General features: G+C 43.3%; 1 protein-coding gene and 1 long non-coding RNA gene across 2 annotated transcripts in view; one reads left to right on the top strand and one right to left on the bottom strand.

Moving 5' to 3' along the window:
* Positions 1 to 1,777: 1,777 nt before the first annotated feature.
* The window catches only part of AIG1 (androgen induced 1), a 211,158-nt gene continuing 185,597 nt past the window's right edge, over positions 1,778 to 27,338 (bottom strand). Inside the window, exons 4-6 of the mRNA XM_090040699.1 lie at positions 24,882 to 24,997; positions 7,481 to 7,644; positions 1,778 to 2,446 (exon numbers count right to left, since the gene is read on the bottom strand). Coding sequence (XP_089896825.1) covers positions 2,409 to 2,446; positions 7,481 to 7,644; positions 24,882 to 24,997 — 318 coding nt within the window. The 3' untranslated portion in view covers positions 1,778 to 2,408. The remainder of the gene's footprint in view (positions 2,447 to 7,480; positions 7,645 to 24,881; positions 24,998 to 27,338) is intronic.
* LOC149873209 (uncharacterized) overlaps positions 3,188 to 27,338 on the top strand; it is a 37,536-nt gene continuing 13,385 nt past the window's right edge. The window contains exons 1-2 of the long non-coding RNA XR_016441506.1: positions 3,188 to 4,091; positions 16,953 to 17,135. This is a non-coding gene — a long non-coding RNA (uncharacterized LOC149873209). The remainder of the gene's footprint in view (positions 4,092 to 16,952; positions 17,136 to 27,338) is intronic.

Raw genomic sequence — 27,338 nt, 5'->3', positions numbered from 1 at the left:
ATGAGGATGAGGAGGGTGGGTGCAGTTGCACCCCACTCTGACTCCTGCTCCACCCAAGCAAAAATCAAGTACACAGGAAGGGCAGTGACATTTCTATTCTGATAGTGCTGAGAGAGTCAATTGACTTCATGGGTTATTATCATCTCCTTAATTCTCATTAATTTTTCTACACTCCACAGGTGTTAACTACCCTCTCTCCTTTTCAAGTGGTCTTGATGGTTCACTATTCAAACCATTCTCTCTTTTACTAGCTCATCTTGGTAATGTCTCCCTCCTATTTTACAGCCCTGCAGACTGTTTTTAGCTCTAGCTAAAAACCTTAACTTAGGTGTGTGGTAATATTAATTCAGGTGTAGAAATGACTGACATTAAAATATTGGAGGCACTGTCAAGACACCCAAGAAGGGTCAAGTTTGTCTGATGAATCTAGTGAACTAATAATATAATATCCTTTGAATTTATTGCCTAGTTTATTGTGTTTTTTACAACTGCATATATACTCTACCACAGTGGTGCTCAACCTTTTTCCCTAGTGGGCTGGATGGTCGTTCTGATGCAGTACCTGGGGCTGGTGCAGTGGGCACTATCTGGCCACATGGAGACTGTAGGGAGGCAGCCCAGCCTGAGCCCAGCTCCACAAGTGTGGGAAGTGGGGGTGTGGAAGGAGGGGGAAGGGAAGGGGAAGGATGTGACCTGCCCAGTAGGGTGAAAGGGGCATGGTTCAGCCCTGAAGGGGGAAAGGGGCTTGACCCAGCTCTGCAAGTAGGGAAGGGGGCATGGCTCAGCCCCACTGGGGAAAAGGGGGCATATCTCAGTCCCGCAGAGGTAAAGGAGTGTGGCCCAGTTGCAACGTGGCCCCATCAGGGGCAGATTAATGCATGGGCCTTTGGGATCTGGGCCCAGGGGCCCCTACCAATCAGGGTGCCCCTGGGATGCCATGGGCATCATGACCTGGGTGGGCATCCTGGCTGTGGGCATCCAGGACAGGCAGTGCATGCCTCTTCCCCTTCAGCCAGGCCAGGGCCAGGGGCAGGCACAAGGCTCCCTGCAGGCAGTGGTGATATCTCAGGGCTCTCTATTGCCAGGAGGCCCCATGGGTAGCCCCATTTCTGCTCCTTGCCATCTGTGGGTGGCCACTGGCACCAGCATCACTGGGACAGCACTGGACAGCTCAGTCCTGCCCTGCCCCACCCAGGCCAGCAGAGGGGCAGGTGGGCAGCTAGGGGTGGAGCTCATGCCTCTCCCCCCAAAGCTGGCGCCATCCCCAGCCCATCCTATGGCACTGGCGGGGGGCACAGCCCCTGCTGTGCAACACCTGCTGGCCAGAGGGGCTGGACTGGGCCTGGGGCCACCTTCACTTCTGTGGCCCAGGAGTCGGAGGTTGAGCACCCCTCCTTTAGCAAACATTTCAATAGTTACATATATTTTGCTTTGATCTTAAACTGAATAATATATTGCTAACCTCCTACCACATTAGTAAAGAGTTTAGTTTCTTTTTTTTCTTTTCATGTGATGATGCATACCACGTGTGCCCATTCCCCTTTTCAAAATCCTAGATCCACCCATATTAAGGGCTTTTTTGACTCGGGGCCTGAGAGTTTTATCTTTGGTACAATATTAACCGTTATGAATGAAGGTCCCAGGGTCATGATACAGCTACTTTTATAGTCAAAGTCACAGGAAAAAAACCCCCAAAACCATAGAATGGAAATAATGCTGTCATTGACAGCTCAACTCACAAAAACTAGAAATTGAATATATACACACAATCAACACATCTTCTCCAAAGCAGTACCCAGAAACAGAATCCTGGGGATACTTTGATCTTTATTTATGTGTTCTTGTATTTAACAAAAGTTTAATCATTTACAGATAGTCTTTAATTGCAATTAATTGATATAACTCTTAGTATTGCCTACCCACTATATACAGTTACATTAGATAACAAAGTTTGATTGGATTCTTCCTTCAGGTAAATTTATGTGCTATCTTTTAAGAAAGCTTTAGAGTGCACTTTGAAATATAAAGGATTATCATATTTACCCAAATCAGGCCAATCTGCTTAAGTTCTTTCCAAGCAATACAAAGAATTGACTCATTCTTCTCATAATAAATTAAAAGGCATTTACATTGACTTAAGTTGTAATACATGTTGAAAACATTTTGGAGATAATATAGATCTTAGAATACACAGCATATGCAAGTATAGGAAAAAGGGGGATTAAAACACGGTTAGTGTTATTAGCTAAAAGTACTTTCTACATATATAAAAAGAGAGTGATCCTTGCCCTGAGTACAGGGTCCATATAAACAGCTTGCCAAAAGATTCTTTTCCTGGCCAACCTCTGTTGGTGCTGAGAAATCTTTCATGGAATAACAAGCAATCTCTTCCTGTGAGTATTTAATGCTCAGTCCAATTTAGGCTTTTCTTTTCCTTCTTCCGTACCTGGAAACATACAGAGAACTTTTTATAATACCTGACTGAATAAACATTGATCATTGACTTAGAGATGTTCTAATACAATAATTTTGCTTTTTTTCTTTTGTTGCTGTTGCTTTCCTCTGTTTGTTAGCAACATCTGTCAGATTTTACTTAACCTGCTGAGAAGGAAAAGAACATCTGCACACCTGATGTCAGTGTTTGTCTGCTAATGAAGTACATAACCCTTTCTCTCCCAGGACCCTTTTTAGAATTGCAATATGAAACCGCTGTGGCATAGTCTGCCTCTGACTGCTTCAGGGGAGCGAGGATAACTATCACCTTGAGCTCCCACTGCTTATATATAAACAAAACAGAGTGGATTCTATTATGGCTACCAGTCGCTGAAGCTAAATGGTTACCTTTTAAAAAAATAGATTTGCAAAACCATAATTGTCTTCAATTCAATAAGCTTTTTTCCTTTCCAGTCTCAGATTTTTAAAAACTCTGTAAGCAGAACTCTCTTTCCTGAAAGCACACAAAGAATCAATTATTGCTAAGAGTTTCTTCCGCCCTTCTCTTTAATGCCCCTTCCTTTCAGTGACAGGTAGCAGGAATACACACTATATCCTCTTAAGACCTGCCTGTGCCGCAGAACTCCTCTCCCTCTTGTCTGTGCTGAAAGGAGGCTGGGATGGGCAAAAGGGTGTATGTATTTTTCTGGAGACGAAAACATCCATCTCTTTCAGGTGCATGTTCCTGGGCAATGATTTATCATTAGATTCTGGCCAAAGTGGTATTCTTTTGTTCATTTTGTTTCTTTTAAGCAAAGCTCCCTGCCAAACATCTCAACATAGTATAAAAATGTTTCTTTTGGATGCTTGCAGGACTGTTGTAGATTGCAAAAGAAAGTTATTTCAGGACTTATGGAGAATGGGAAGTAATTTTTGAAAGCAAAAGGAAAAGGACACCTGACCATAAATCATATTACAGTAAAATCTCTATTATCCGGCATCCCTGGGGGAAGGGGATTGCCGCTTATGTAAAAATTCTGGTTATCTGAAACCCTCCGGCAGGGCTTTCCAGATAATGTGGAGTGGGTGGAGGGTTGGCTGCTGCACGAGGAGTGTGTGTGTGTGGGAGGGGAGTTGTGGCTGCCCGCAGAGTGGCAGCAGTGAGGGTGGTGCGTGGCAGCTGCCTCCGCATGCAAGGTTCCCCCATCCCCCTGTGTCTGGCCGGCCTGTTAATGGAAATTTCATTTAATGGAATTTCTGGTTAGTTAAATGCTGGATGGTGGAGATTTTACTGTACCTGCTAATGGAATACATGCATGAATGGTAGTTTTTTCCATAAGCTATTTTGAAAATGTATCACATCGATTGCAAGATGGGGATAATAGGAAGGCATCTGCAGAGGTGACTTTACTGAAATAAACAGGGATCCGGGTTTTCTGTTCACCATGGTAAAATGTGGTAACATGCAGATTTTCTCATTTTAAGGACAAAAACCTGGATTTTCTCCTTTGAACAAGAAAAACATGGGAAATGGTGGGTTCCAGCCTAAAAGGAGCTGGGGGGAGCAGGAGGAGGATGGTCAGACAGAGGGCACCATGTGCATGTGCGCACATACATATGCCCATGGCTACAGGCAGCCTGGAAAGCAGCTTCTGCAGGTAAGTCTGGTTCGGGGCAGAGTGGGTAGATTGAGGCCCTCATAGTGAGGGAGGGAAGGAGCAGGGCTGGGGCTGGAGCTGCTGCCCAGCCTGGGTGGTGCATGGGCTTGGTGCGTGGGCCCAGAATGTGCAGTCACAAAGCCCAGGTGGGAAGCGGGATGGGGCCATGGGTGGCTCATCTGGGGAGCATGGGGAAAGGGGGGCTGGCTCCCGACCACTGTGTGCTCTCCCAGAGGGGCATGGGGGGTACATGACCCTCAGATTTGTGTGCAGGGCAGGTTGCCTGATGCAGACTCGGGCTGCCTGCCCTGCTGCCCTCCCCCTGGGGCCTCCAGGGCTCAGTGGGCAGGACCGGGTATGGCAGGGCAGAGTAGGGTGGGGTGGGGAAGCTTTATGCCACCTCTGGGATCCCCGCTTTGACCAGGCTACGCATGGGGGAGGGGAAACCGAGGTCCACATTGTGCTCTGCTGCAGTAGCTGCTGCCTCCTATGGGTGGCAGCTGGGGCTTGGGGGCTGCTGAGGGGAGCAGGGGGCTGCAGACCCAGGTCCCTGGTCCCAAAGCCCTGACAGCTGGGGGCCCCCTCTGGCAGGGGTTGGGTGGGGGACTGTGGTTGGGGAAGTGAGGGGCACTGTTAGGGCCAGGGACCTGTTGGTGGAGACTGAAGGGCCCCAGTAGGCTGGGGGGGTTCTGGGTCAGGAGTGAGGGGCAATGGCATTGCCAGGACACCAGCATATCAGGGCTGCTCAGCAGGGGGAGGAGGCAGCTGCAGCTGGACCCACTTGTTGGCGAGTGAAGGGGGCAGGGGTAGCTCTAATTTTCCAGGACAAACCCCGCCCAAAATCAAATGCCCAAATTTATAGGTATTTATACTTTATTCCAGTGACTGAGTCACTGGTAGGCTTCCAAACTGCTTTAAAATGGTAAATATAGCAATAAAGCATTGTGTTCAACTGTTACCTCTCTCTCTCTCTCTCTCTCTCTCTCTCTCTCTATATATATATATATGCGTGCATACACACACAACACATGCATACACACACACACAAACACACAGAGTAAAAGCCATGTTATCTGATAGTTTATAAACCAGTATGCTCCATTAACCGGCATGCCAGTTGACGCAGCAAAAACAAACTAACACTTCCAGTTTCGCCCCCATGGCCTGGGGCAAAGCAGTCTGCGTGGGGCCCCCTTCCCTGTCTCCTGGCACACTGATGCCAGGGAGGGGCATGGCACACTGGACGTGGCGGGAGGGACGGTGGCCCAAACAGGCCATGGGCCTCTCAGGTAACCGCCATATTTGGTTATCTGGCACCCCCTATTCCCCATGGGTACCATATAACAGAGCATTTGCTCTGTGTGTGTGTGTATAGATATATAGTGGTGTTTCATTTTAATCATGGATAAATGCAGATCTTGGGGGTTTTAATCACAGAATTTACAATTTTAATCAGAGAATCTGCTATTTTTAAACAGAGAAAACCAGGATCCCTGGCAATAAGCAATAAGTAAACAAATGGATGGGAACATTCTCAGCAATCTAAAGACAATAGGGTGGGTGTTATTGGCAAACCAAAAATAATAGGAGAGCCATAGTCAAAGGTTTTAAAACCAAAACAATGGGTTGGCTCCAAAAGAGTGCAATTGGCTTAAGAGCCTGCTTCGGAGCCAATCTGGGGTCCCTTGTGTCTTTTGCTGTGAGGAACTTTTCCAGTGGTTTTAAGTAAAATGCTTTATTTTTCTTTTTTAAAAGAGCCTCTTTCCTTTCTTCTGAAATATTCTACTGCAGATGTATCAAACAGTTTGGCAGAAAAGTTGGTATCTTCAGGACTGTGGGTAGGCACTGGCCTGTAGAAAGGGCAAATTTTTCCTTGCCTACCATGTTTGTGGTTTAACTTGGAAAAACTAACTACAAATCATTTTGTCAGTAGTGAGGTTTCACTTAATGCACCTCCGGAGGAAAAGGAAAATAAAAAAAAATTGAAACCTTCTCAAGTCAGATTGTTTTAATTTTAAAGGTTGAGAGCTCAAAAAACCCCTTTTAAATATATGGTTTCCAAATATTTTTTTTCCAAACCTTACATGGTTGAGAGATCACCATGATTTTATTTTTCTGCTGCTTGCGGTGGGCTAATCATTCACTTTCACTTACATTTATGTACAGCCCTTTAAACATAGCCATACAACAGGTGACTCATGGCATTTGCAGGCTGGCAAGTGGTTGCTCCACAAAGGAATTTGGATCAATGTCTCTTAATCACATGGAAGTCAGATCAGAGAGGAGCTTATGGCCTGGGCATTATAGAATCATAGAAAATTGTAATTATGGCTAGATCAGCCTCTGTTCCCTTACAGCAGAGAAACAAAGCAGCAGAGATACTATTATATATGCTGTGGAAGGTTGGTGGAGATGTTCTTTTAGCTACTTATTCATGAAGTTAACAAGAACACATGCTTCATCATCACATGATTATATTTTATATTACCTGGGACTTGTATAAAGTGAACCCTTCTTCCTTGTGGCAAGCTTTTTCTTTAAAGCATCTTTCCTGCACTACTGGAAGATGAGGCAAATGCCATGAAGTCTATGTAGTTGATGTCTATGAAGGGATTGGGTTGAGAAAATAGGTGCCTGATATCCAGACTCTAACAATGGATAAGCAGCAGATGGGGCCCACAGAGGAACAGTTTTGAACCTCTTGTTTCAACATTGCACCTGGAGTTTAATTCTTCATAGTGTATTTTATGTAGGGAATTACAGGATTGTACCTACTTCACCCTGATTTACCAAAGGGGACTAAACCATGGGGATGAGTTAAGCAGGATGTACTTTTAAGGTTTTCCTTACTACTACAGTAGTAGTTTGAATGAAGTAGATTAATACTTTTTGTGCAGAATTAATCAACAGCAAGTTTATCAGTTATACCTTTTATATGGCCTGTTTAATATGGATATGCTTAATTTCTTTGAGCAAATTGATTTATAAGCAGAAGAATACCTTACGCCTGAAAGTATTTTTAAAAAAAACACATCTGTCTAATCCTAAGCATATCAGTATGATCATTTCCACAAAATAGCACTTTCTTCTAGCTTGATTTAACTGGTTCATCAGCTAATAAAACCAAGTGGGTTGTAAACCTTTCAGGTAATTGCCAGCAGCTCTTAAATTAGTATTAGATGTTATAAAAATGAATACATATTCATAGCTAATCATGTTCTCTGGCAAACATTTCATTCATCTGCCTATTTTTAAGAGAAAAAAGAAAAAAGTTACAATGATATGTTCTCATTTCCCTTTTCAGTTTTCTAAAATTCCCATTGACTTCAATGGGATGGGTTCTAGAGTAATTCCTTCATTTATTATTCCCCAAAATAACAAATACTTACATTTCTGTGTATCCCAGATGTAATTATTCAGAACCTCTCCCAGCAAGTAGAACATATTAATTATTATGGTGACAGTTGCAAAGAAGATTATTTTGGCACCTGGGCTTATGTATTCCAAGAGCGGGTACACCCAGACTCCTGTTACATGATGAATCCAGCACACCCTAAAACGAAATCAAAATGAGACAAGAGCAGATATTGTCTTTATGCTGTTTTTGAAAGTAGTTTGCGTTAGAGCATTTATTGACTCCAGCTTATCAATCAGACATGTAGTCCAAAGGACTGGAGGTTGCAATCGCATTTTGATCCTCAGGATCACCTTCTAGAATAGGGGTGACAAGAGGAAGAAACAAAACTAGATTTACTGGAATGCTGTTTCCCCTTTTGACCTGAGCCATTTTTCAGATTTTATGGGTTGTTTCAGTCAGAAGGAGAAACTGACAACAGAGTCAGGTATTTCTTTGATGCGGTCCTGTTGGCTTATATAAAGAATGTACAAAGTCCTAAATCACTGAACATAGCAGACAGCTAGGGATAGTATCTTTTCTCCCAATTCTAAACCTCTTTAATCCAATATTTCATTCAAAATGCCTTGGTTTTCTTCTCATTTCTTTGTTACTGGGACTCTCTGCATCTGGGGCTTCTTGACTTCTGCTCTGTTTCATTTGGTATGTTTCCACTGCTTCTGCTTCTCTCTCACACACTGTTCCACTAATCAGTGTCTTCCACTAGCCCTGCATTTAGTATATCACTCTCAAATATCACTCTTCTTTGGCCACATAGGGCACCAATAGCGATGATTTGTTGCACAATTGGGTGCACTGACAGATGTGCACAACTGCAGAATGATTTAAAAAGGCCTGATCGCATGACAATCTGAACCCCCATTACATGACGGTTCAGGTGAAGGCACTCCAAAGCGAAGTGCTTTCAATAAAGTCTCAGTGCATGCCAGGAGCAGGGCTGGGCTGAAGCAGTGCTGGGGCTTACATCTGAAGCTTGCCCAGCCTGTGCTGGAGGGTAGGGTGGGTGAATTGGAGCCCCTCAAGATGGCTCCTCCCATCTTCGGGGATCCTGCAAAGTCTCATGAGTTACAGCAGGGAGTTGCATATCTGTCAGTGCCCATAGTTCAGCTTCTATAGGTGCAAGTGTTGTAGGTGGTGACTCCTAGTGCTTCAGCTCCCCTGTTCCATGAAGGAATTTGATTGTTTCTTACATTTATCCTGCTTGAAGGGTAAAGATTATGCCTATCAAAGTAAATCAAACTTTGTGCAGCCCCACAATATGGTGCACAAAAATGGAACCCAAACAGAGGAGGAAATGTTGGAGGCACTCACAAATTTCCAGCACTCACTGGCAGCTCAAGTAGCTGGTATCTTGACCATGCCAAGCTCAGCAGTCTCCAAAAAGCATTTTGAGTACATTTTCCTCTGTGCAAAATTTTTTGGTGATGTATGCCGGTGGATGTTGATCTGCGGGTGTGTTTACATGTGCACAGTAACTTAGGTTACAGGTGCATGTTTATACGTGTACGCCTAAACTGCACAGTAATTATGGTGACATGCCAACTTCAGTGTAAATTTGCTCCCTGTATCATGCTTTCTGCATCATGCAGGGAGCAAATTTGCACCTGCTTAGTTACTGTGCAGTAAGGCTCATGTAGATACCTTACTGCACAGTAACACTGTTTATGTGGACTGACTTCGGAGTAACTTTACTCCCAAGTTGGAGCACACACAGTGTTACTGTGCTGTAACATCTACATGTGTAGACACTGGTCTAAAAACTTCTTACTGCACAGTAATTTGCTGCACAGTAAGTTCCTGCACAGTTAATGCATGTGTAGACACACCCCGTATCCCCTAAATAAGAAGTCTACATTGGCTTTCTGAGATGGTAAATGTAATGTCAGAAAAGAGTTGAAAAGGTCAGCATACTCTTTCCCTTCACCAAGTGACAGAATCAGTGACTGCCAGCCAGGGATAAATGGAACCATCTGGCAAACATCAGAGCACCATCACAAAGGCAGTCTCTCAGATGGGCCACTGGGGAAAAAAGACAGTCAAAGGCAAGACACCACACCCTCTAGCACAAATCACTGAGCAGTATGTCAGTTGGATGGGAGCACACAGAAGCAGGGTTTGGCTTTGAGGAAAATATTTTTTAAAAGTGGGAACAAGATTAGGACAGTCATTTGGTGGAAGCCAACAGAAACCAGGTCAGGTCCCAAGAGCAACTTGACTCCCTAGAACATGACATCGGTTGGCAACCTATAGCCTGCAGATCTGGCCCACAGCACTGCTCCATCTCGCGTAGAGCCGGGGGTCTTCAGTGCTGAGCAGCTTTGGTGTCTGGGGGGACGGGGAAAGGGGCTTTGTCCATAGTGCAGCTGGGTAGTGGGGAGAAGTGGTAGCAGCAGTAGCAACAGAGTAACAGTTGGGTCCTAGTGCCAGCCCACCTTGTACGTGAGCTGGGTCATTCTGGTCCACTGCCCAAAAATGTTGCCAACCTCTGCCCTAGAAGAGAGTAAGTTGGTTACCTTCTGGTCCTGTAACTCTAGAGGGTGGTCTGTCTAAATTGGGGTGTAGAAAGCATAAATTTAGAGGAAACTGAATATGCAGGTAGGCTGTCTGTTGTTTTTAAACACTTTATTCTTTGTTGCATCTGCTAATAAACACACTTGTTTTAAGAAGCGTTTGGTCATTAAATCGCTGGCCACAGGCTCCTGAAGGTGAGAAATGTAGCCAATGCCATAAATGTAGGAAAATGTGAAATCCTCCTCCAGTCCCCTAGGTACAAATAAGAGTTGAGGCCCAACACCTGGTAAGGTGCACCAGAAAGGAGAGAGAGATGCAATCAGTCCTTTAACCAGGGTAACTGCTCTTAGCCATTTGTCTCAGATCTTCCCCCTGTTATATAGGCTTCCCCTTTAAAGGTGCACTGATTCCACAGCTGCTACTGGACGTTCAGGCTGATGAAGTTACCAAGAGTGCTCCTTATCATGTGTAACTGTAACATTTTTTTTTCAGCTGCAGACCTCATCAATCTCCCAAGGCCTGTACCAGTATTTTGGAACAGTTTTCTGGCTTCATAAGCCTCTGAGTTGGTTTGTCAAAATGATAGTGTCATGATACTCATCCAGTCATGAAACAGAATATTGAACTCTAGTGAACTCTACTGAAAGTCCCTCTGGAGGGGGTTGATGACATAGTATATTATCTTGGTAGAACAGCAGTGCTGTGCTGACTTTTCTGGGGAGGGCTCATACAGGCTCTAGTTCCATGAAATCTCTTGCAAAAGTTGGGCAAATTCTTGCATCTAACTTGGCTGTGTACAATTCTATGGCCTGTGCCATGCAGGAGGCCATACTGGATGATCTAAATGTTGATGATTGTCAGGCCTTAAAAATCTATTAGTCAAAGCAGCAAGTGTATGTAGTTATTGTGTTCTCTTGCAGATCATTGTAAAAATGTGGATTATACAGTCAGATCCTGATTTATCAGTGAATTCACGCACTAATTAGCATCTGGCAGTAAGTCAAACAGTGAGGAATCTGTAACTGGCTGTTGGTCATATAACTGCCTCCATGAAGGAGTCCACATATGAAAAAGTTTCTCTAAACGTATTTATTACATATCTTCTGCAGGGGAAAAATGCTAGAATGTACCCATGACAAGGTAAAGGGTTAAGATGTTACAGCTAATCACTTAGTTGCTTGAAGTAGGGAAGCCGAGTGACAACAGAGTGGAGTGTATGCCCCCCTCCTGTCTTGCAAAGGCAGGGAACACCTATAACAACCATTGCTTTTTGTTTTTCAGTCAATTTTCTTTTGTTTTGTGATACTTTTGTGTTCAATAAAACAAGTCCCAAGAAAAGAGTCTAAAAAGATTCATGTTTGTAGCTTGGTTTCTCTTCCCTGGTTTGGTGAAACTGTCCAGTAATTTCTGGCACCTTTATAAGAGAACTACTCAAAGGTGTTGTCTATCTGCACCTGTATACGCAAATGACTGGTTCATGAACCAAGTGCTGGTGACATTTACTAGAATGCATTTATTTTGAATAGTAGAAATAAAGTCTAAATCCATCCAATGAGTCACTAAAGAATTCCTGTATGTCATCTCTGCCTTGCTAATGCAGTATCCTCGCCTACATTTTATAGATTCTATTCTTTGCTGGCCAAAGCAGAAATCCCTTTATTTGTTTGGTAATACCTATCATGTGATGGATTGCAAATTATGTTTTCAATTTAGTCTGTCCCTGGAGCAATAACACAGATTCAGTAATAGAAACTAATCTGATAAGAAGAAAATTAAGCAAGTGCCACTTAGGAGGCATAGTTCAAAAGCACACCTGGCTAGGCAGCCTAACCTCATTTAAAGTCAGCCACACAGCTGAGCTTACTACACCTGGAAGTACTAATGTTATATTTCTTTCCACTCAGCAGTGACACAGTGAGCGTTTCTGCATTGTCTATATCACAAATGTGAACAGCAGAAGTAGGACTGCTGCCATGGAAACATTACCTGATGCCCTTTGTTAGTGAGTTCATTCCTACTTGAATACAAGCTAACTCAATCCTGCAGCATAACGGGCTGATCAAGTATAGGCATAAAGCTTACATACAAGACTACTGATTATTAACGTTAATGAATGCCTTTGACATTGCAATTCTAGTAGTCATTATTCTTGTCCAACCTCATTATTAGATAAGCACAGGGGAGCTTGCATTAAGATACATTTTGGAGTGCAAGCTACAGCCAATTTAAGACCCTGCTTATTGTACAGGTTCTACAAAAAAATTACTAGTTTAAATAAAAATATACTCAAGTAAACTAAACCTGTGCAGCTATAGGGCTGGGGGAAGCAGGGGAGGGTGATCAGAGGCAGGGGGCACTATGTGTATGTGCACATGCACATGGCAGCCAAGCAGCGGTGGAGAGTAGCTCCTGCACCCAGTGAGGCATGGCAGTGGTGGTAGCATGGAGTTGTGCCCCCTGCTGCAGAGCAGGCAGGGAGCACCTCAGCTTGGTGGCCATGGTAGTGTGGCACTCCCTCCCACACTGAGTCCTACCCTCTGAGCTGCAAAGCCCGCAGGGGAGGGCAGCAGGGAAGGGAGCCCAAAGCCCACAGCAGGCAGCCCATGTCCCGCCCCCCGCTTCCCTTTGCACAGGCTTTATTCCAGCCATGCTGCCTGCAGGGGAAGGGATGGGGGGGAATCAGGCTCCATGTTCCTCTTTGGCCACAGCAGCTGCTGCCTTTTGGCAGCACCAACTGGGGCTTGGGCACTGCTGGGGGGGATAGAGGGCTGTGAGTCCTTGCCTTGGGGCACCTGGGGGAGTGCAGGGCTTCAGGTTGGGAAGTGGTGGTCACTGCCAGGACCAGGGAGCTGTGAGTCAGGAGTGAGGGGCACCAGCAGGACAAGGGAATGTGAGTGAGAGGTACCTGGGAGGAGTTGGGGGATGCAGTTTGCGAGTGAGGGGCTATGCTGAGGAAATGGGCTTATAAATGGGTCATGCTGTGGAAAAGTTTGGGAAGCACTGATTTAACCTCTTAGCAAAATTACCTAGTCAACCCTAACAAAACAAGATATAACATTCTAATCTGCCACAGATAAAGCTGGTGAACTCTGGTGGCCTATGTCCTGATGCTGCAAAGGTTGTTAAAAATATGCTCAAGAGATCCCTGGAAGAGGGCCATGCCCCCCTGTCCTTCTACAGAAGAAGGCAAAACAGTCCTTAAGAATCTGATCATGGCATAACATTTTCCTGACCCCAAACATGGCAATTGGTGTGACCATGAGTAGAGGGGCAAGACTTTCTAGTCAGGAACCTCTGGCTTTTTTAGGTCTCAGCAAAATCATTGGCACATCACAGACAAAATCCCCATATTTGGCTGCAGCCAACATCCAATGCTTCTGAGGGAGGCTTTAAAAGCTGCCTGACAAATGTAGCAGCAGGAGGGGAAAAATCCTTCTTGGCCCATGCTGCAACGAGTAAAGCCCAGAAGCATGGGAAATACCCATAGGGAAATACAGGCATAGCTATGCCTAGATCATCTCTGACCAACCTCCTCTTGAATACTTCAAGTAACAGAGATTGCACAACTTCCCTAGGCAGTCTACACCACTGCCTCACTGTTCTAACAATGAAGAACCTTTTCCTAATATCCAAGTTAAACCTACTTTGCTGAAACTTCACACTATCGGTCTGTGTCCTAATCTCTGCAGCAAAAGCAAAAAGTTGTTTTCTGTCTTCTGTATGGTGGACATACTATGGTGAATATCCTTTGCTGTAGAGCTGGGGACATTAATAGCTTATTGATGGAGGACTTTAGTCTTCTGAATGTTAAGTGTCAGTCCTGTTTTCTTGTATAACTCAGTACAGATGTTGACGATTGCCTGAAGGTCTGCTTCTGAGTGAGCAAACACTACAGCAGCATCATTATATGGAGCTTGATGATTGAGGTTGGGGTGGTCTTGGTTTTGGCTTGGACTTGGCTGAGATTAAACAGTTTATTATCCATTCGGTAATTTAGCTCCATGCTGGCTGGAAACCTGTTGGTGCTCAGATGTAGCATCATGGTAACGAATATCAAGACAATTGTTGGAGTGATGACACAGCCTTACTTAACTTCTGTCTTAACCTCAAAGGGATCTGTGACAGATCCATTACTGACAAGCACTCCAAAGAATGGTGGTGAACTTCAGTGGGCATCCATACTTCAAAAGTATCCTCCACAGTGCTTCTTGGTTGACAGAGTTGAAGGCTTTTGTGAGGTCAAAGAAGGGCATGTAGAAAGGTTTATGTTGTTCCTGGGATTTCTCCTCCAGCTGGTGATCAGTGAAGATCATGTCAGTTGTGCCTCTTTGTGCTCTAAACCCATGTTAAGATTCTAGGAGGAGCTCTTCATCAAGTGGAAGGAGATAACAATTCAGAAGGGGTCTCTCAATGACCTTTTCTGTGGTGAACAGCAAGGCAATCCTTCTGTAATTCAGATTCATGGTGAGACTCTGGCGAACGTTGAGTTTTTCCCATGCTTTATGAACCATCTCTCGCAGAAGGCTGACATCAGTGATGACATCCAACATAGCTTCAAATGTGCAAGTGCAGCCTTCAAACACCTGATGAAATGGGTGTCCAAAGATCACAATATCAGATGCAAAACCAAGCTCATGGTTTATCAAGCAGTTGTGATCCCTACCTTACTATACAGATCTGAGATGTGGACAATGTACAGGAGAGCATTAAGGATGTACATGAGTATTGAGGTGATGATCAGCCAACATCAACATCGCTAGCCCGGCCGTGTCATCTGGATGTCAGACTCTAGACTCCTGAAGCAAGTCTTATTCTCCTAGCTGAGCCAAGGCATATGCTCAAGAGCATGGCAGAGAAAGCACTTCAGGGATGTCCTCAAGGCCAACTTGAAAAAAATGCAACACTGACATCAGCTTATGAGAGACTGCTCACCCAGGACTGCTCCAAATGGAGGAAGAGTTTGCTGCAAGGATCTCGGTACATTGAAACCTTATGATGACAAAAGGAGAAAGAAATGCAGAAGCAGCAGAAACAACGTATTATGGACTGAATCAAGAATTCAGAGCTATCCATGCCACACAGAAACATGTGCTCAAGTTGCAGCAGAGTCTATCCATCCCAGATTGGCCTCATCAGCCATCTTCAGACTGATAGATAAGATAATCATGGAAGACCATCATCCTCAACTGCAAGGGACGGCTAAAGAAGAATAGATTCTGGGTATAATCCTGTCATTATAATTGGACATAGACACTTGAAAAAAAGACACATTTCTCAAGATTTTTTTCCCCAAAATGTTTGATACTTTTTACTAAAAAGGTTTTTTTTTAAGTTCAACTACCTGTATGGCAGATTGAACAACATGAACAAGACAAAAAGACCTCTGTTTTTTTTGACCAGCTCTACTGGAGGCAAGGAGGCCTTCAAAAAACTAAGTTTGTAGCTACCTTTTAATTCCTTACTGTAATGGACCCTTTAGCTATCTCCTGCCAAAGTATGAGACTTCCTGACTGTCATTTTTCTGGCACATGGAATAGCAAACAAGTTTGCTGGAGAAAGTGGAAGATCTGTATCTCTTTCTCTCTATTAGTTTTAGAGCTCAGGGAAGTAAATCAATTAATCCAAAGCTTGTGGGTGATCTTACATTCTATACATAGTCTGTCTATTTGACATTCTGAGTGACAGTAATATAGATGATATTTCCTTTAAAACAATGTGGATGAAATGGGATCCTGAGAGATCAATCTACAACACTATCAACCATGAAATATGCAAGATTTTATTATGGGAGCATGGTGCAGAGAACAGGTGCTTCTTAGTCTTGCCCACTCTTTCTACAGGATAAAATCCTGTAATATATGTATGTGGTCACTGGGATTAGGAGTAAATAGCTGTTTCCCTGTCATGCAGGGCTCCTTAGCTGTGTCTACACCTAGAGTACTACATTTAGTTCTGGGCACTCATAAAGGATATAGCAGAAATTGAAAGGGTCCAGAAATTGGTATCAGAAATTCTTGGAGATGTGGAAAATTTCTGTAGGAGGACAGAGTAGAAAAGGTTGTTTAATTTTAGAGTAGAAATGAAGAAGCTGGAACACATTAATAAGTATATCAAAGAATAGTATAGAAAAGGTGAATGGGAGTTCTGGTATGTTCTTTCTCACTTTAAGAACAAGGAAACATTCAACGACATGAGAAGATAAGACATTTAAAACTGATAAAAAAGTTCTCTCTACAATACCTAATTAACCTCTTTGCTACAAGGTATCACTGAAACCAATATTTGCATAGAAACTGTACAAATGTAGGGCTGAAGGAGACACAAGTGGTCACCTCATTCATTCCCTTGTTCTGGGGGCAGAACCAAGTCTGCTTAGAAGTTGACATGATTAGACCTTACATTGGTAACCAAAATACCCAATGCTACATTAGGGAAAATAAAGCTTATGAGGGCTATAAGACCAGAACAGAAGATACTCATATACTGATAGAGATTGAGGAAGAATTTCCTATATGGCTAGTCATCCATAAACTAAACCAGAGGGTTTCTTGCATCTTCCCCTGAAACATGTCATTGGTCACTGTCAGAGACTAGATACTGAACTAGTTGGACTAGTGATGTGATCCACCAGAGCAGTTTTTTGTGCCTGGTACTGAATGCTGCTCTTACTAGAAGTAAATCCCTTTCCACATCACTATTACCATTCAGAGAGGGAGGTAATGCATAGTATTGTATCAGGCCAGGGTAAACTATTTTGCATGGTTGCCTTGAAAACTATAGATCTCCAGCTGATTCCAGGGATCCCACCAGCTCCGAGGCCTTTTTTCCTGCCAATTCTTGTTGTTGGCAATGCTCTCCTCAATGGCAGAATGTGGCATGTTTTGTGCAGTGTCATTTCTTGATCTTTCTCAACTTTTGTTTTTTCTTTCCACAAGCTATTCCGCAGAACAAGAGAATATTACCCAATGGGAACCATTAAACTGTGGAATGCCTCCCAGAGGAGATGATGGGGTTCATCAACTGAGTCACTCTAGTGAATGAATCATTTGAAGTTGTAGCATAAGGAGCAACCCTGCACATCCAAGGGTCAATTCTATTTCAGATTTCTATGACGCAAGGTAAATATAATGACAACAGGAATGTTTTCATCAGGGATATGTTTTTCTTGCTAGTTGTTCTTGCTGATTCTGTGATGTGCCAAATTCAATGGGAATTGCTTGGCCCCTTTACTGGGTACTTTAATATTTCAGTTAGCACACATCCTCTAAACCAGCAAATTGATATTATTTAGAAATTTAGGAATATGAATAATAAATTTAACAAAAACATCATGGTGGTGTTGGCTGCAGTGATTAAAGAAGGAGGTACTGTGGAGGCTGATGAAGAGAAAAGTGGGCAGGGAAGAAAGGTCCATTTTAGACATTCTGAGCTTAAGCGAGTGCTTAGATACCCCTAAAGAGATATCAGAGAGGGATAGATCTTAGTTTGGGCAGACAGATGCATGGAAAACAGGTGAAAAACACAAAATGGTGATTGGAGAAGGGGAACTCAGTAACAGAAGGATGAGAAGATGAGAGCAGTGTTTGATGAATGGCTCTTTTGGTGACTGGGAGAACTGAAGCAGAGCTGCTACAGCCAAGGAGCTGGGCATGGAAGATGGAATCACTGACCCCATTTACACAAGACACTGATGGCATAGTAGCTCATTATTGCTGCGCAGCAGCATTACATGACAGAAAGCGTGATGTGATGCTACTGTGCAGTAGTACAGGCAAGTCGCAATTTACGCGTATTTAACTTACGCGAATTCGGCTTTATGTGCTTGGCTGCTGGGGCTGGCTGCCGGGTGCCGGCTGGGAAACAGCATATAGTGTGGCGCTGCGTGGCGCCGCATGGTATTGCCTGCACGCGCCGGCATGGCTGGGGGGGCTGAGGGGCTCATGCTGAGCTGGCCGCCTTGTCTGGGCCCAGTGGCAGTGGCGGCAGTGGCAGCTGCTCGCCGCTGAGCCCAGCAATTTCAGCTATATGCGATTTCAACTATACGCGGTAACCTGGGAATGTAACCCCCACGTAGGTTGTGATTGTACTGTAATGAGTTACTGTGCAGTCAGTGTTACCTAAAAGCCATTTGGCGACACTACCATGCAGTAACTTTGGTTACTGTGCAGTCATTTAGTACTTATATAAACAAGTACTAAATAACTGTACTTGTTTATACAGTACTAAATGACAGCGCAGTAATGACTGTGCAGTCAGTGTCTTGTGTAGACGCAGCCACTGAGTATTGAAAATTGTAAGGACTGGGGGAGAGAAAGCGAGAGAAAGTGAGAGTTTGCTAGGCAGAACTGGGAACAGAAATCAGAGAGGAAGGTTGATGGGGAGGAGCGGGCTGAGTGATAAATGACAGTGATACAGATTGGGAAAGAAGTTAGATGAGTCCCATGATAAATGACACGTCAGAACTCCCATTCACCTTTTTTATGCTATTCTTTGATCTACTTATTAATGTGTTCCATCTTCTTCAGTTCTAGAGGCATAACTAGCCCCATTTGATGACCTGGGCAGAGAAGTGCTGCTGTGTGCCAGAGAGTGCAGCAGTAGGGATTGCTGCACTGGTTGGTAGCTCTTCTAAATCAGGGCACAGCCCCAGTGTTTTATCACTCTTCTGAAAGAAGCCACAAAGACTTTAGCTTTCCCAGGAGAAACTATCCTGGGAGTGATTTAACCCTGGTTGTTCCCACGTTATTATTCTCCTGGAGCTGCTGTTTTTACTCCAGGAGAAAAAGCCTGAACACCTATACACTTATAGTTTCTCCTGGGAGAGCAGCAAGTCTTCCAGAAGAAATTGATATCAGTCTGAGTCTAAAGAGTATTTTCCCAGCCCATCACTTTGACTAGATCATCTATTTCTTTTAATCTTTCCACTGACTCCCCCTCCTTCTTCCCCCCAAAATAAACTGCTTATCTTCACTTTCAAGGCTGTTTATGGCCTAAACTCACTCTATTTATTATTTTCGTTCAATAAGGCAAGGTCAGTTCCTGCCTCTGCTCAATCACAATGTTTCATTGTGACTTTCATTGTTAGATTGCCTAACAAGCACCTTTGTGCTTTTTTCTATGCTGCCTCTCACCTGTAGGAAGAACTCACAAAACTACTTCAGTTTTCTCCTTCAAAACTCTATTTAAAATGATCCTTTGTTATGATCCCTACTAAGAAAGCTTGACAACGCTTAGACCACTGGTGTCCTGAAGCCCTTGTCCAAATGCTTATCAGTATTCTTTCATTGTTTTCTTGTACTTCCTTGTCTACCTAAAGCAGGGGTGTCAGAAACTGGGCTCACAGAGGTGTTTCACCAGTGTAACTCTAGAGCAGCCACGAGTTTTGGGATGGGCCCTATTGCTGCATTTCCAGCTATAGAGCCCCATTGGCAATGCATGCCACTGGTGAAGTGAGCAACAGCTTTGTTAAATCCCACACCACTGCTGCTGCCAGGTTTGGACCCAGTGATCTAAAGCTATTACTTCTCTTGTCTTGTAAACTCTTCAGAACAGAAACCATTTGGGTGTTTTGTATTTGTACAAGGGGTAGCAAAATGGAGTCCTGGTTTGTGACTAGGGAGGGGTCCTATGTCTATAGTAATGCAAAGAAGAAGAAGAAGAAGAAGAGTACAAGTTATTTGTGCAAAAGATTGAAAAAATAAACATACTTTCAGTATATGAGTATGCCCAATACATTAACAGGAGGCTCCATATATGCATGTGTGTGCGCGCGTGCCCGTGTGCAATGTGGTTCATGAAAACATGTAGGATATCTAAGCTAACAGAAAGGCAATTCAGATTTTCCTTTTCATCTGTTTAGGAAGACTGAGCATAGATAGATTTACTACCACCCTCCCAAATTGCCCAGGAGTTTTTATTTTTTCTTAAAAGCATGTAGCGATCACGCAATGTTCTATACTATTTTAACTCTCCATCTTCCCTTCGTCAAATGAACAGACCTCCCTAAAGTCACCTAAAAGGAAATTGCATTCTAAATGGGATTTCTGATGTAACTGCACTGCCTGAATTATTTTATGAAGTAACAAAAGAATGGATCAAATTCAGCCCCAGCATATGTAGGTGTAACTCCCTTCTTATCCACGTGGGACCGAGAATGATCAGGTATTTTGTTCCCAGACCAAAGAAGTGGAGTTGGATTCTTGGGAATGGACATTTAATACCACACACAGCTCAGGGCAAAAGGAACAAAAAGCTCTTTTAACTACACCTATTTGTATTTTTAGGGACACATCTGGCTCAAATGTTAGTTCCCACATGATAATTGTTGCAAAACATTTCTGGCTGTTTTCTTTACATTGACAATCAACCACCTAGACCCACTGGCAGTGTTTTTGGTAGCACTGGCATAGTTGTGAATTTTCTCAATACTAAACAGATTAAATAATCCATTAAAAATGATGACCTTTTCAAGCCCATTCTAAATCAAGCAAATTGGCCTTTACCACATCATCCCCTGGCCTTTAGCCTGAAAATTCCATATAAGGTGTACAGCTGACAATGCAAGGGCTGTTGTGCCCAGGGCAAATGTGAACAAATGCAATGCCTGGGTATCAGAAAGTTTAATTAAAGCGCTAGGGTTAGCTTCTGCAGACAGGGGAAAAGTGAGCCTTAGCCATTTAAGTGCTTGGTTTGGTGGAAAACAAAGACAGAGAGCCTGACAGTTTTCGAGGAGACATGAACCTGTGCATAATTCTAAGTGAGCACTAAGTAACTTGGTCACATGCTCCTGTCTTTGGCTTTGCTTGATACGCATGTAATTGTATATTTCTTCAATCAATAAAGTATCTATTAGCACCTATGCCAGCATCTGGCTTAAATGACCCACATGAAAACTAACCAATAGTCTTTCTCCTTCAAAGAAAGCCTTGTAGTGGGCCACAGGCTATTTCAGGCAAAAATGGGGACTACAGAATTTGAGTGCAGAGCACAGAGCCCATTCTGCCAGCCACTCTCTCTGATTTATACTGTAGCAGCTCCACCTTCAGTGTGCCTCTTGATTGCAAAAGTGGCTGGGTGGCAGAGGAAGAGAGTCTCTCAGGCTGATAACAAGCTTTGTAAGTTAAAAATAACATGACGAGGCTACTAGGAAATTCACAGACAGTCAAACCAGGTCAGAGGGTAATGGTGTTATGCCCTGGTAAGCAAGAGACACTTCTTAAGGAGCATGGTGTTCCTTTCTCCATTTATTCAGTTTTCCAGGGGGAGGTTCAGATAGAATGCATTGCACTAACCTCCAAGTGACAAAGGGATGGATCATGGTAGCAAGAGCCATATCTGGATTAAATGACTACAGCCAGCTGAAATGAATGAAAGCACTCCTTCTTAGCGCTTCTATGCAGTCACTTAACACCATCTGGGAATGTAAGCAAGGCTCTGTGCAGGAGGTCTAGTTAAAATGAACAGGCATACCTTCAATAAAAGGGGTAAATATAACCCTTGCCATAATTTCTGGCTGCTTCCTCCAGCCTTCCATCCTCTCTTCAATTTGGATTGAGTTAAAACCACCAAGTCCTGATCTTCATTCCAGTAAAGCCTTCAATAGCATTTGCTGCCTTGGACACTTGAGAGGCATACAACTACTTATTATCAGCTGGCTGGTGGCATACCTCGGGACATGCTTCCTTACAAAGCCTCCCAGCGGACCATTATAGATGATAAACAGGAGGAGAAATAAAATGCAGCTCTGCAGAATCCCACAGGAGTGTCCTTAGAGAGGATGAGCAATTGCCTCAACTCACCCTGTGGGAATGCTCATCAAAGAAGAAATGAGACCATGCGAGAGCCACCCTAGCCACTCCTGGCAGGTAAGCCATGAACACCTCATGATCAATAATACTGAGGATAGCTGCTAGGAAGGAGCAATGTAATGGCAATTTCTCTCCTTATGCAGGATCAGTTTTTCCCTATGTTTTATGTCCTGATCATCTCATAGTTTCATAGTTTCTAGGGTCGGAAGGGACCTGAGTAGATCATCTAGTCCAACCCCCTGCCAAGGCAGGAAAGAGTGCTGGGGTCAAACGACCCCAGCAAGATATTCATCTAACCTCCTCTTAAACACCCCCAGGGTAGGAGCCTGCACCACTTCTCTTGGAAGTTGGTTCCAGACCCTAGGCGCCCTGACCGTGAAGTAGTGCCTCCTGATATCTAACCTAAACCTACCCTCTGCCAGCTTGTGACCGTTATTCCTGGTCACTCCTGGCAGTGCTCAGGGAAACAGTGACTTCCCCAATGCCTGCTGATCCCCCCTGACTAGTTTATAACAGGCCACAAGATCCCCCCTCAGCCTTCTCTTTTGGAGTCTGAACAGGTTCAGGTCCCGCAGCCTGTCCTCATAGGGCCTGCCCTGCTGTCCCCTGATCATGCGAGTGGCCCTCCTCTGGACCCTCTCCATGCTGTTGACATCCCTCTTGAAGCGCGGCGCCCAGAACTGGACGCAGTACTCCAGCTGCGGCCCGACCAGTGCCGCACAGAGGGGGAGGATCACCTCCTTGGATCTGTTTGAGATGCATCTGTGGATGCATGCCAAGGTGCGGTTGGCCTTCCTAACTGCCTCTCCACACTGCCGGCCCATGTTCATCTTGGAGTCAGTGATGACCCCAAGGTCCTTTTCCGCCTCCGTGCTGACAAGAGGGGAGTTCCCTAATCTGTAGGTATGGTGCCGGTTGTTCCTCCCGAGGTGCATCACCTTGCACTTGTCTGTGTTGAAACCCATCCTATTCTCGTCCGCCCACCCCTGTAACCTGTCTAGGTCTGATTGTAGCCTGTTGCATCCTTCCAGTGTGCCCACGTCCCCCCACATCTTAGTGTCATCAGCAAATTTGAACAGGGTGCTTTTTATCCCCTCGTCCAAGTCACTGATGAAGATGTTGAACAGTGCGGGCCCGAGGACCAAGCCCTGCGGACCCCACTGCCCACGTCCTTCCAGGTTGAGAAGGACCCATCCACTACCACCCTCTTACTCCTTTTACTCTGAGAAGCAGGAGACAGATGCCCATCCTTTGGCAACATTAAACCCTCTGTACTGTTCTTACTTGTTGTTTGAAATACGCTGAGCAGTGTTTCGGATGCATGTGCCCTGTGCTATTATAGTATTTATACTTCCAAATGTAATGACAACAACTGATATAAAGTGTGTGATGTGACGGTGTAGTAACTTCAAGACCACCCCTAGCAGCTTGAGTCAGCATCAATTTACGTTTGCAAGTCACTGGAGGGGAAAAACAAACATTTGGAACAATTCTCTTCATGCTTATTTCGTAACATTGCCTTAAAAAGATGTTAAGATACCAATTGATTTTATTTCTTCTTACAAAACTGGACTGTTTCAACTTTTCCATTCCTGAAGAAATTTTTTCCATTGCATGACTTTTAATAAAGACAAATTGCCATGCTAGATCAGAACATTGGTCCAATAAGTCTTGTATCCTGCCCTTCTGTACCATTTCAAAGATAAAACATATCCATTATAACCTAGCCAGTTGCACTTTTTTGCATGGAGGTGAAAAAATTCCTTCCTTTCTTATGGTGCAATCATATTATGCTCTTAGGCCTGAGATGCAATTAACCTTATTTTATCAAGCACAATTACAAAGATTATTCTTGGTCAAAAAATTAAGCAAATTAAGCAAAAAATAGCTATTGTTATAGCTACCCATGGAAGGTGACTCAGAGCTCCTAGAGCAGTGAATGCCTTTTCAGCTTTCATTTTGGCTGTGGTATGACTATTCAGTATGTGTGAATATGTGTGCATGTATGTGTGAATATGTGTGAATATGTAGAGCATTCTTTCTTTCCCAGCCAGTAAGGGCAGACAATGGTGCAGAAGCCACACTTCCTGGCCTGTTGTTTTTTTCAATAGTAATCCCCTTGGTTGGTGGATAAAGCAGCATTTTGTAGTTTTGGAAAGAGCTGTATCCAGTTTTTCATTTTACCATAGGAAAAGACAGATGTGCTTCTGAAGAACTGTAAAAGATGGGGTCACAATGGACCACCAGAAGGGACATATGTATATTCAGACCCTTCCTTTAGAGGCTTTACAGCATAGCAACCTTTCTCTGTGGTAGAATATAGGGACTATGTGTGTGTGCAACACACAAACATACACACACAGACATATATACAAAATATAGTATGGAAGAAGCTTGTTATTAAAACAAAGGTTTTAATGAAAAAACTGAAATGCCAGAAGGACTAAAAAAGGCATTGTGAAAACAAAGTCAATGAATAAAATGTTCTGTCAGATAAGGCAGACATTTGAATGGGAATGTGGTCATGAAAGTAGAGGTCAGTGTTGCTAATAAAAGGTCATTTGTAAAATTTAGTTTCCCCCCAAATATATGCATGTATCAAAATAAATTGCAAGTTGTTTATAATAATTCTGTAATCAATTTAATAGCAAGAAGCCAGGAACTGAAACCTATGTTTTATCTTTTCTGGTGGAGCTTAAAATGTTGTTGCAGGAAATCATTTGACTACTCTCAATTTTGTTTGATAGAACAAAAAACCCTAAGCAATAAAATCAGGGTCCAAGAAAAACATTTATTTTGAAAAAAGATTGAAAAATGTAGCCTTGGAAAGACCACTGCTTACATGGGATTGTTCAACAAATTCCTGTTGTGTGAGGTTTGGCATATACTTTCTAAAAATATAAGCATCTGGGGAAACCAGACAAAGCCCAGGTCTTGGACCAAACGAGGCATGCAGTGTGAATCTGTTAGTGATTATATCCATAATGAAATATGTGCCCAAATTTAGCAGTACAAAGCCCCAATACAATATGAAAACACAGCATGTACAGTCCTTACCATAAAATATAGCCAATGGAGAAGGTGCATACTGCAGCCAGTCCACTGCTCCTGCTGGGATACTGATGATGTGCTGTTCTCATCTCGATTAATACAAAGGGCAAAACTGTTGTATGCTAAAAAAACAAAACAACAGAAAAAAGGCAGGTGATACAAATGATTCTCACTGCATTTCAGCACTTGTTCTACAACAGAAAACCTAACAACAAAGATTTCTGGCAATAAAATTTAATTTAGAGATAATGTCTTTGTGGGTATGAGAAGAAGCAAAACTGTGAGCTTAGCAAGCAGATCAATAACCCCTTCTTAAATCTGTCCCTTTGATAGTTAATTGCTGAGGGCAGAGTTGGAAGAAGCAGAGAGAACATACATTTTATTTTGCCTTCGAACTGTATGGACGGATTATTTTGAAATTAAGGGTCAGAACACAGAATTACAGGACCTGGGTTTTGCTTTCAGTATTGCACAGTTGTTATGTGTGACCATTGCATTGTCAGCCTTCTAGCACCTGAATTTCAGAGGTTGTGAGCAGCAGCAGAGCTGCATGGGATTAGCATTTTTGAAAATTAGCCTTAAGCATATCTCACTTTGAGGAAATGTCAACCCAAGTATCTCTGTTTTTCAGTCACACCACATGAGAAATGGAAACAATGTCCTCCTTTCCGATGTATCGTGAGTCTCCATTTGTTAATCTTTGGAAGAAAAGATGCTTTTAGATCCTCAAGTGAAGGGCACTAAGACCACTGTTCTAAGAACATCTATGGGTTACCTGCCCTTATTTAGAGGGGAAAAAAATCCTTATTATTTCATGTCTCCTTGGGTTGCACCTTTTAAAAAAGGTTTCCTCATTCACACTTTTTAACATCAGTGTGAAAAAGTGCATTCCTTTGCCTTTCCACCAAACCTCCTGTCTAAGTGTCCACACAAGTCCACCAGCCCATTGGCCAGTGTGGTCAAGACATAGCAGTTTTAGTAGCCAACAGTACACAAGGGAAGTGTGAGGCTAGCATCATGTCAGGCCATTTTGACTCCATAGTCTTAACTCATTTACAGTTGGGATAATTTGGGGGTAGCCTATGGCACGGGTCCTGAAAAGATCAGGTTTTAAATTCATGCCTTGAGCTGTAGAAAAATGCTTTAACATATATTGCAGGGCAGATTTGGGGGCAAGTTATCAACTTGTGTGACACCCTTGACTTCAATGGAGTTTATATCAGCTGAGGATTTGTCCCTTGCCAAGAACCTGCACATGAATTTCCCAATGAGTTCAGTGAAAGGTCGCGAAGTGAAAAGATTTCAGGGGCAGTCTACATTACAAACCAGTTTCTATCTTTTCTTGCTAGTGGCTCAGCAATTGGGTAAGTATGCTATTGTCTATGTATACATTCTGCCATTGGATATTTACATGCAGCTTTTGTTGGTTGATCTCCATGGAAGAGGCAGATTGAATGCTGAATTTGAAATTTAATAGTCACAAAGTAAACTCAATCTTAACCCTAGGTTTAAAGTAGGAAGGACACATCTTAGAAATACCTTTTGGGGAAACAGATTTAAATGAGATAAAATAGAACAGTGTTTTGGAGCCCTGCTCTTTAAGAACAGTGGGAAAAGGGACTGATTTGGATGGCGAATGCTAAACTCATGAAAAAATTCTTCTCACAGATGTAACATAATCTGAATTGGATAACTGTACTTATTTTCAATACATTAGTAATTAATGACTGGCATTTAGAGAATGTCAGGTGGATAATACAGCAGTTAGGAGAGCTTTCAATTTCTTCATCTTTTTAACAGCTTGTTCCGCCCCCATCCCTTTAAACAGCATAAATCACCATCAAGGGAATGCATGTATGTTTTACATGTGGTTTGTTATAGTGGCGCCCACTAGTAGTTGAAAGGTCTATTAACTGAGCAATATCTTCAGAGTCCATTAACAGAGGTTGGCAGCAAACCAACCCCTGGAGATTCACTTGGAGGTTTTGGATCTGCTATGAAACATCATTAGAACTAGGTGCTGATCCCTTGCTATGCGTCTCTGCTAAACCAGTGTGGTTAAAGCTATCTGAACACCAAGTCCCCAGGCTGACTAGTGTGCTTAGGAAACACAAATCAGCAGACACATTTGGTTCAAAAAACACCTTGATATTGTTCAGGTTACATGTTCTATGTGATCTGTTCACCCAGTCTTAATCATACATGATACACCTGATTGAAATAGAGTTTATAAACTGTTTTTTACAACTGACATCTGCAAGGCTAAGTAAACATAGTCAAAAAGCTTGAGACTCAATCCATTTAATCTTCACAGGTTAATCTAAACTGCATAGATTGAACCAATAAGCAAGTGAACAGACATTCACTTTTGATTCTAGAAATGCAGCCACATGCCTGCAGTGACCCAGGCCAGAAGCTGGAGTTGCTAGAGCATGCCTTCCTGCTTGGCTGGACCAGACAGCT

This window comes from Crocodylus siamensis, chromosome 1 (genome assembly GCF_052110815.1).
Source record: "Crocodylus siamensis isolate JL-2025a chromosome 1, ASM5211081v1, whole genome shotgun sequence".
NCBI lineage: Eukaryota > Metazoa > Chordata > Crocodylia > Crocodylidae > Crocodylus > Crocodylus siamensis.
The sequence above is the reverse complement of the archived record's forward strand: the minus strand, read 5'-3'. Positions and strand labels throughout refer to the sequence as shown.